The 10,000-nt window shown below is 38.3% G+C and overlaps 1 protein-coding gene across 2 annotated transcripts in view; it reads left to right on the forward strand.

Annotated features, from left to right (window-relative positions):
* The window catches only part of LOC138043108 (uncharacterized), a 23,193-nt gene that overhangs the window by 9,592 nt on the left and 3,601 nt on the right, over window positions 1–10,000 (forward strand). For both annotated transcript variants that reach the window (XM_068889233.1, XM_068889234.1), the window contains exons 8-16: window positions 260–877; window positions 1,614–1,684; window positions 2,996–3,093; window positions 3,725–3,788; window positions 3,931–4,019; window positions 5,048–5,110; window positions 6,114–6,295; window positions 7,663–7,751; window positions 8,295–8,342. In XM_068889233.1, the coding sequence (XP_068745334.1) occupies window positions 260–877; window positions 1,614–1,684; window positions 2,996–3,093; window positions 3,725–3,788; window positions 3,931–4,019; window positions 5,048–5,110; window positions 6,114–6,295; window positions 7,663–7,751; window positions 8,295–8,342 (1,322 nt within the window). The remainder of the gene's footprint in view (window positions 1–259; window positions 878–1,613; window positions 1,685–2,995; window positions 3,094–3,724; window positions 3,789–3,930; window positions 4,020–5,047; window positions 5,111–6,113; window positions 6,296–7,662; window positions 7,752–8,294; window positions 8,343–10,000) is intronic.

The following is a 10,000-nucleotide window of genomic DNA, read 5'->3' on the forward strand; positions in this document are numbered from 1 at the left end:
TTCTCATGCTGAAAATGTGTTTTAAAAGTGTTGTCTTTGTTTGCAGAGTGTGAATTAACCCCTATGGCACCTTGTTTCTTCATGTTTGAAGGTCACAAGTAACATTGAGCAATATTTCAGACAAATCAGCAGGAAAATATTGGATTAAATTATCTAAGATAGGATTCATTGTATTTACAGTATGGGAAAACTTGCAAGTAATAAGTTCTGGATAAGGTTGGGGCTTGAAATAATTTCATTTTATTGTTTATTGTTTTAGCTCACACCACAGTTGAGCAAGATGAACCCGTCCCTAAGTATCAGCCACCTCACATGAGAAATGCACCAGCAACTGTAAATGAAAAAGTAGGCAAGAATGGTGAACACAAATTAGAAAATTTCACTTCGTTGTCACAAAGTAATCACAGCTCTTTTCTGAAGCAAAATGATCAACAACCATCCTTCTCAAACTTTTCATTCAGCCCTAAACTTAGTAGAGGTCATTTAGCTGCTCAGTTTCAATCTCTTGGGAAAAATGAAGGTGGGACAAGAAATCCACAGCCACAGCAGCAAAAACCTATGCAAGCATTTTTACAACCTGAGCTTCTAAAAGTGCAACCTCTGAATGAGACGACTAGAGACAAGACATTAAAAGCCGAACTTGACTGGAAAATCTGGAGGTTCCAGCGTAATATCAAGAAACTTCTGGACAAAATAGCGACAAATGAAATATCAGACTTCTCGCAAGAACTTGACAAACTTGTTGCGAATAGCAGACTTTCACAGGAGTTTCCTGGAATTTCAGAACTCTCCATTATCCTAAGCTTACTTCTAGAAAGAGTTATGGATGGAGACAAGTTTCACAGTGCTGCAGTTAAAGTCTGTGTGGTTTTAAGAGGTAAGTGTTGTATTTTGTATCAAGCCTTTCAACCCTGCGATGGTCCCCTTTGTTGGGTAATTCCTCTGATGTTAAACAGAGTAAAATTGTCACTCTAAGGAGGGAACAGGTTGAAGTCAATTTTAATTATCAGTTTTCCTCAAGGTACACATCTATGTGTGGTATTGAAGCTGGTCAAAATAACCCACTGACTCCTAGCAGTGAGACTTCTGAACTGGGCTCTTATAAACAACGGAAAATTAGCCAAGCAATTGTGGTAAAAATTGAATTATTAAAGTGGTTCTTCTTGGGGCAAAAACAATCAAAAGTCTTTCTTGTGTGGAATCACCAACAAGAGAAAATGGAGAAAAAGGAATGTACCCGGAAGCAAACAAAAACTGTCTTTACCTTACCGGGAGTGACCCAGTGGTGGAGTAGCATCCTGTCATCCTGTGCACTGGGGAAGGTTGGGTTTGGTTGGGTTGGGGGCAGTGGCAGTGGTAATACCCTTCAGGTACATGTAGTTCATGCTACTAAAGTTCAAATGGAGCTGAGCAATGTGCATATGGGTGAGAGGTTTGCACACTGTAGTTTTTTTTTAAACTTACGTGTAAGTTCTTCCTTCTTTAGCTCACTAGGCTATTTTTATTTAATCTTTTTCTCCTTTCACTGTGTAACATCTGTCTTGTTACTGCTGATAAGACAGGTTTTAGAGGAGATTAATTTTGTGTACAGCATTTTGCTCTCTTCCTTCTAGACATGGGCTCGTCTGGGTTTAGTGAAGATCTTAGCAAAGAAGTTACAGAGTGCCTACACAGCTTAATGGAGGTATTAAATTGAATATACATGTATGCCCTCCCCCCTCGTTCATTTCATGTAAACTTTAATGATAGTTTTATTTAACACAGTGACTGACACAATAACTTAAACGCTGAGGTCCCACTAGCGCTTGACACAGTTGTTACAACATGTTTTTCCAACACCGTAGCTGCTGTTAACACTTGTCATTGTGACACTAGATTTGGTCAACCTTTGTGCACATGCTACATTTAAAATAGTTTTAATGTGACCTCCCGGCTAGCTTAGAGAGGGTTCTGCTAAATGATCTTAAATACCCGTAGATTAGATTAAACACTCAATAATCTATGCTTTGAGAGTTGTAAACTTCATTGTAAATACATGTATGCTTTGATTTTGCCGGGTTGTGTTGTCAACAAACTCTGACAATGATCTAAGGAAAGTAGCCGGTCCCACTTAAAATTACTTGACACCGTTGTAACTTTGTTGTTAACAGCGGTAGTGCTTCAAACATCATTTCCTGCTTTATCAAACTAAAAAGAATTTGACCTACCAGTAGGCTTGATTACCAGCTGCTGTTTCAGGAACAAAGACCATGATTCCAAAAAGGAAGGCAGAAATCAAGCCTAGTCTACACACTGTACCAGGGAACAAGAAAAACACCACAATGGTTTCAAGTGCCAGTCAGGCTTTTAAGCCTGAATTAAAATTAAGTCGTGCCAAATTTGAAAAGAAAAACATCAGGTTGCCAATAATCTAAAATGCATTAAAACAATTATTTACTAGCCGAAAAAGGAAGTTTGGTGCAACAACAGCATTCTCAGTGGAACTACATCGAGCAACTGCTGGGCAGCACCACAGGGCTTACCATACTTACAGTAGCAGTCATGCCAAACTTTGCTCAACCTGCTAAAATGAATTATTTTAAACATAGAGATGTTACATTAACGGATGTTTGGTACAGGTATCCAGGAATCCAGGTGGCCCTTGGATGCGAGATCCCAGCCCATGGATTCCGAATCCTGAATAGTGCATCCTGAATCCTGAGTTGTGGATTCTGGAACTCAAGGGTTCCACCGAAATGGATCCTGGATACCATTGAAATCCTTGCATTCTGGATTCTATGCAATGGATTCCAGTTTCCAAGCTTTGGATTCCAGATTCCACAGCTTCACATTTGCTGAATTCTGGACTTGAAGTTCCTTCATATCGGGCGACAGCATTTTAAAGGTTGAGGTTGCTACAAACACTTTCTCAATCAAATTTGTTCTTCCTATGAGGCAGAGCTTTACTAAGATATTTTTGTGTCACATTATTACTGAATTTTGAATTTTGCTTCAGCAATGCAGTGCTAGTGATTGCCATAAAAGATGCCATAGATTTTCTTCATTTCTTGGAAAACTATATCTAGAAGTTTTACCAGAAACTAGTGATGATGGGTAGGTGACACAGTACCAATAATTTTGCACTAAATGGTCCTTGTCTTTTTTGTTGTTGTTGTTGTAATTTTTGTTGTTTTTTTTGTTATTATGAAATTGTTTCGTTTAAGTTGTTAACAAGCATCTTACTGCCCAAATATTTTTGTCAGTGTTAAAACAACAAGACTAACTACAGTTAATGTGTAGTATTCCATAGGATTGTGCTATGACTATCCATATTCCATCTGTTACATCAGCATAATTATTGCATAAAAGTCTTTTCTGTTACAGAAGGCAAGTGCTGCCTTGCAAAATGCAATTTTTTTTCCAGACCACAAACGTGTTGACTTTACCTAGAAAGCCTTACCTCCTTGGAAGTGAATGTGGTTGTACAAACTTCCATCAATAATGGATGCAAGTTTGTACAACCATTGCTAAGAAGCAAAAGGATTCTATTATGTGTAAGAGTGCAACATTTAACTGCACCTTGTGAATTGATTGCCCATTTTAATCAGGATGATTTCATGAATGCATTTTGAAAGACTGTAAGGCCCAGTTTTGTATTGTATAATGTAGATAGTGTATGCAGTCTAATGTAAAATTAGATTTTGACAGTCTGTATTTGTTATTTGTTCCTTTGTAATTATGGAAGGCTGAAGTCTTCATTGGATGGTATTGTTGCGAATTGTTTACACAGTTGGCTTTCATTTAACCAGGTATGTTGCATGTGAAGTCACACAATTTGGATTCAAGTTGAAGCAATCAACATGGCTAAAGACATTTTGTTTAAGAAATAAAATCATTGTTAAAGTGCTTCTTCTCAACGTTTGTGACTGACATAAGGTATATTCTGTACAGGCTGAATCACTAGAAATACACCATCTCAATGCTGTGTGTCTGAAGAGCTTTTTGAAGGTTACAGGACCCATTATTGACCAAACAGAAGGGTTAGTTCTTTGGCTAGTTGGTTGACTGAGTAAGTGACCAACTGACTGACTGTCCATTCTGACTGATTCAGATAATTATTTTATGTCCAGAAATACAAGTAATTTGATTCACGTGAATTTTAATAAGTGCCAGGAAGTGTCCTCTTGCTCTTCTCCCCAACTTCAACATCACTTGTCTCTCGGAATACTGACAGTTAACATCACAAAGTGTCACCCAAGTGCTTCTCCTTAAGCACATGTAATGATAAACTGTTGCATTTCACCTGACCTAAACATAATGCTACAGTAACTTTTAACCTCCCTTTATAGTTAGAAGTAGGCAGGAATGCCTAGACTCAAGGGGGATTGCATCTAATCACTTGCATTAATTTTCTGGACATAAGGGTGATTCACTAATAATTATTGACTTACAGTGTACTCTGTGATCGACTGACAGCCTGACTGAACAACGACCCTATAATATTATCATGTTTTGACAGACCAACTGAGAGATTGACCTTTTGACCAACTGGCCAACCAATCAACTTACTGACTGACTGACTATAAACAGGTGAAGGTTTTATAAAAAGAACACAAAGTTATACATGTAGTGATCATCATACTGTAGCCCCAGTGGAAATGCAAAAACGAAGAGAACTTCCTGTCGTTCTGTAAGTAAACAGTTCAGAAGTTTACAAAAATTTCATAAAACAGTTGTTCCATTTACACTTATTGGATTATGAGACTGATTATAGCCAACTCGGAGCTACCCTCCTCACAGTTGGCTATAAGTACCACTTCATAGCCAATGCCCACTCATGGAATAAGTGTTAAATTTACTACTCATTTAACACACATGATTTATTTACTACCAACCTTCATTTTTGCTGTGCAAAGCATTTAAATGAAATTGAGTTAAAAGTAATTCAGGAAAATGTCATGTCAGATGTACTACCAAATCAAGAGAACATTACATTTTGTTTTGTTTATCCTTCATGAAATAAAGCGTGAATCGTTTCTAATATTGTTTGTTTGTTTGTTTTTTCCAGAAATGAGATCTCAAGGTATTTTGGAACAATCAGAGAACTTGTCTTGTCCCAATTTCTTGAAGTGTAAGTACCGATTGCATGGGATGTAGGAGTTTTCATTGTTTAAGCTTTAAAGAGAAAAGATACAATTGAAATAATTAGTTAATGGAAATTCTATGGCATGCTACAGCCTTAAATAACTCTTTAAGTATAGATATAGAAAGCAAGAAACTTAAGGTAAAAATGTTGTGTGAAGTGAGGATGGTATATGTACAAGGTACTTGTATGTTTAGTTTGAATTTGTAGTACAGTAGCGTTATAAAATTAATAATAACATTTTGACATATAAAACTTAATTAAATCCCTTATTGTAACAATAATAAATATATGTCGAAAAGTTCCAGCTTGCAGAAAAGTCTCCTTGACTTATGGCTGTTTCAGCTGAGGCTGCCTCCTTCACCATCATTGCTGGCCGGCCACGTTTTGGTGGTGAGAAGTAGACAGACCCCAACACCAGAAACTCTTTGCCCCTCTCTTTGCCAAGGTTGGGTTAGTTTTTGGACGTCCACTGAAGTACTGAAAGGGCTTTACACAGGGCCTGTGTTTTATGGTCCTTATCTGGGAAATCTTGAAAATCTAACCATTTGGAAATGAAATATTACAAAGGCAGCACTTTTTCCTCTGTTGGTCTAGCCAGGGTTCACAACCCATTGCAACCAAATGCACCAGCAGCGTTATTAAAACACACCTATGATTAGGCTATGAAGTTGTGGCTTTGTTTTTTTAATGTCTCGTACTTCTGTCGGGCAATCATCATTCAAAGTTATTTTGTTTTCCAAAACTTGATACTGATGTGAAAATATCCTAATCCTGGTCCTGGTGAACTCGCACTTTAGAGTCAAGAGGTAGAAGTGCTCAAGAATAATATTTTCGCAGGATTTGAGTATTTTTACTTGGAAAACCTGAAAGGTATCCAAGTTATAATCTCAGTAGAATTTAGTTTTCTGTGCAGCAAGTGGACAATAGAATTAAGAGGCGGTGATTTCTTTGGCTAAAAGAAATTCACTAGTTGTTGTTACTCAAACAGGTCTGTGAAGAGCACCTTACTTGATATCTTGCTGTTGAGAGCATCTGGCTGGAAGGGCGAAGAAGAATTAGATGAACAACAGGAAACCGAGAACGAATTTGCTGTGGATGAAGTGTCAGTTGAGAGTGATGTCACTGAAGAGCGGCAACAGGAGGAAACTGGTGACCAGGATGAAAGTCAAGGTTGGACCAATTATAATTTTCAAACATTGCAGCGCTTTTATTACACAAGAAATTGAGGGAGTGGGTGAGAGTAGGCCGAGAGTAGTTGTAGTCTGGCTAATGCTCTCTGGCAAAATGTAGCCAGCTTGGTGTTGATATCTCAAAAGAGCATCTCGTTTGTCGAAAGGTACCAGACGTGAGTACACTGCAGGTACGAAACTTCCATATGCATAATTATGTCAAGTGCTAGAACATGTGGATGGCGCATTGATAGGACTAACACTCATATGGATTACATGAGAATATAAAAATTAATTAATATTATTATAGCACTTCCAGTTACCTTTTGATCGTTTATTCAGTCCTCAGTATTTGTGAAAAACAAAATGAAGCAAAGAATAGTTTGCTTCTTTCCTTCAGTCAATTTGGTAATAGACCAAAGACAACGTCCAAATGTGGCAAACACATCCCTTGGCTCGTTTGATTAAATTATTGGTTTTTCATGTGTAATACATTGCTGAACAGATGCCAAGTACCTATGATGTAATATAATATAATATAGTATAATTGATAGTGATGATAATGTTATGTACCTGTTATGTGCTAGTTGTTTGGCAAAGGTTGAAGGGACATCAGAAAAAGAGACCATTGGAATGCCAGGCTGCAATCGAATCTTCTACCCTTGTAACACCCTTTGAATGCTGTAACCATCAATCTGAAAGAAGCTCGGCCGTTCATCTTTTCTCATGCAAAGTGTCTCATTGGTCAGCTGGCTCGATTGTTCATGTATGATTCAAATTGATGATGAGGCTAGACAAAGTGGAATGTACTAATTTTGGTGAATTCTATAAAGCTACAACTCACCTCATAGCCACTTGAGCAGTTGTCTGAAAGAGAAAAGTTTCGGAAACTACGCCATGACTTTCTGAAAAGTCAAGTGCTACTTTCTCTTCCAATCACAATCAATTCACCCAAATCACTCGGCGGCCACTTTGGAGTCCGTGGGGAATAAAGGCTTTGTCTTTGCCCGTCCAGCCTCACACTGAATGAGAGGTTCGACGGGCAAAATCTTTTGTTTGGACATTGAGTGATATGGGTCTATACTGATACACTCGTTTTACCTTTTCTTTCAAGTTCAGATTGGGAAACTAGTTGCTTGGCGATGGGCGAATTGACAGCTGTACAATTATAGTCCTATCCAGATGTCCTTTGGCTCGTCGCTAAGCAACTAATTTCCCATCCATCCATGGGCTCATAACACCTTAAACATCAACAGTTGCAACCTCTGGTTGGTTGACTTGTTTGCGATAGTTGTGATTGGCCAAAGTTTGTTTTGCGGACGTCAATTGACTCTGCGTTACTTGTGTCTCGTTTTTGGTTTCTTCTAGAATGGGATCCTTACAGAAAAGTCCGCTCAATGCTAAAGAACCTCAAGTTGCAGGATTTGCTGCCAAAGTTCTTTGAAAACTGCATTCGGGTGAGATGTGATGATTTTTGGTTCTCATAGACTGTATGTATTTGAGAATTAACAATGGAAATTAATTGCAACATACAATACATGGTTCTCAGAAATTTTGCAAAGATTCATTTCTTTTGCTGACCAAGCGACTTATTGACAAGCCCCACACCCCTCGGTCACCCAGTAGTAGTGCTCTTTGTTTTGTTTTTTTGTTGTTGTTGTTGTTGTTTTTTTTTTTTTTTGGGGGGGGGGGGGAGGGGGGAGCAGTTCTTACCGGCACGATCGGTCCAAACCAAATGGGTTTTTTTGTCGGTGTCCTGGTGTTTTTTGGAAGAAATAAGATTAGATGCAGTTCGCTTATGCGGCGTTTTCTTGGAGCTTTCGACGCAAAAATTGTACATGCTTATCACCCTACTTTCTCCGCCCATTTAATGGTAGATTGCATCACCAACAAGAGATTGTGGGACGAGTCAAAAGGTTACTAATTGCTCAAAGTTAGAACGGTCAGGCTTCTATAAGCATCGTTACTCTTACGATATACTAATACATTTACTGTTACAGGATTCTCTTCTGACCGCCGAATGGGAAGCGCTCAAGACAACTCTTCAGGTGACATTGATTAAACAATTTGAAGGGTGTTAATTTGGTAATCAAATGGTGACAAGTGAAATTAGGGAATAACTTCATGCGCGTTTTGTCCAAAATCAAATAAAAAGGCTCGGGAAATTATTCTCTAATTTCACGAGTATACAATTTGATTAGCTCTTAATATCATGGGTGAGAAATTACGTTCATAAGACGCCATTTTGGCACTGTAGGAAAAGTTGCCATGGCAACATTGAAATTTCACTTGGGAAATTATAAATTAACCCTGAAATTTTGCGCCAAAATTTGTCACCCATGTTGTTATACTTTGAACATTGCTATTCGGGTGCAAGAACTCTCTTAACATCTAGAAAATGCATGTAGCCTAAAGATTCGGAGCTGTTAAAGCTCTCTTTACCTGTCGCAAACTATAGCCTGTTTCTTTGCAAATCCAGCAGTCATTTTGATCCATGACTGAGCTAAGGAGAGGCATGCTATCATGAAGTGCTCTTCAACACAGTGATAATCTTTTTTTGAAGTCCAAGAAAAATAAAAGCAATACAGCCAACTAACTTCCTAGAATGGATGAAATCTGTACCAATACAACTTGAAGTACAAACTATTGTCCCTACTCAAAGAAAGCCGATGACCACTGTCATAAAGGGCGACCTTCCCATTCTTTTGTATTTATGTTAATTAGACCTACTGCCCTCGTTTTGAAACAAACAGTCTTTTGAAATTTGCTCGTCGTAGCGAGGCTAGAAAGGCTTATTAGCATTAAAACAAAAAAAATATTTTGTTAGGCCGGCATTATGAAAGGGGTCTATATTATTATATGAGCGAAATTTAGTAAAGTCTGTTACATACGAGCAAGTTTTTCTTGCCAATTTTCACTGGGTGATGTGTATGAACGACAAGTGTTCTTTAACGAGTTTTGCCGTGAAAAGTTTTATTTCCTCGTTTGAACAAATGAACAAGTTTGCTTTGCCAAATTTTCACTGTAGCCAGCAACGCAAGTACACAGCCAACAACAACAAATAAAAACGCAAGGTGCCAAAAAAACAAAACAGTTTTACCTTCCTTTTCTTTTTAAACCATGGCGTATTTGATGAGAGAAAAAAGTTTCAATATGCCCAATCGAACAGACATGAATCGGAGTTGGTGGGTTCGCCCTTGCGCAACCCAAGTTTGTAACGCAGAATTTTCTCATGTTTCGATCTTTGTAGGAATCTAGTTTGGTATTCCACAAGCTTTCTCTTGATAGTAGGGATTTTATGAGAAGTGATATCGCTGAATCGGTTTAATGAGCAGAACATTTTCCCTGTCATGATCATCCGCCATTAAAGCGTCCATTAAGGACGTTCGCGCCCATTGCTACTGTGCATCCTTACAGCGCACGCAAATTCACATGCTACGTTATGCAGCGAGCGCGCGCGCGCGCTAAGTACTAAAATAAACAATGATAGGCCAGATGGCCATAGCTATAGCTTACCTTGGATTTAACGATCTTGGCTGTTCGGTGACCCCAACTTTTCTTTTCAGAAACAGATTTTATTTACATTGTCCAAAAATGAACAAAAAAATCAATGTGGGAAGTTAAAAATTTTAAGATTTCCGTCCTCGAGACGTGGAATCCTGCCATCTTGCGGCTGCAAGGCGCATGAAACTATGATGAGTCGACT

Source organism: Montipora capricornis, chromosome 3 (genome assembly GCF_036669925.1).
Source record: "Montipora capricornis isolate CH-2021 chromosome 3, ASM3666992v2, whole genome shotgun sequence".
NCBI classification, from domain to species: domain Eukaryota; kingdom Metazoa; phylum Cnidaria; class Anthozoa; order Scleractinia; family Acroporidae; genus Montipora; species Montipora capricornis.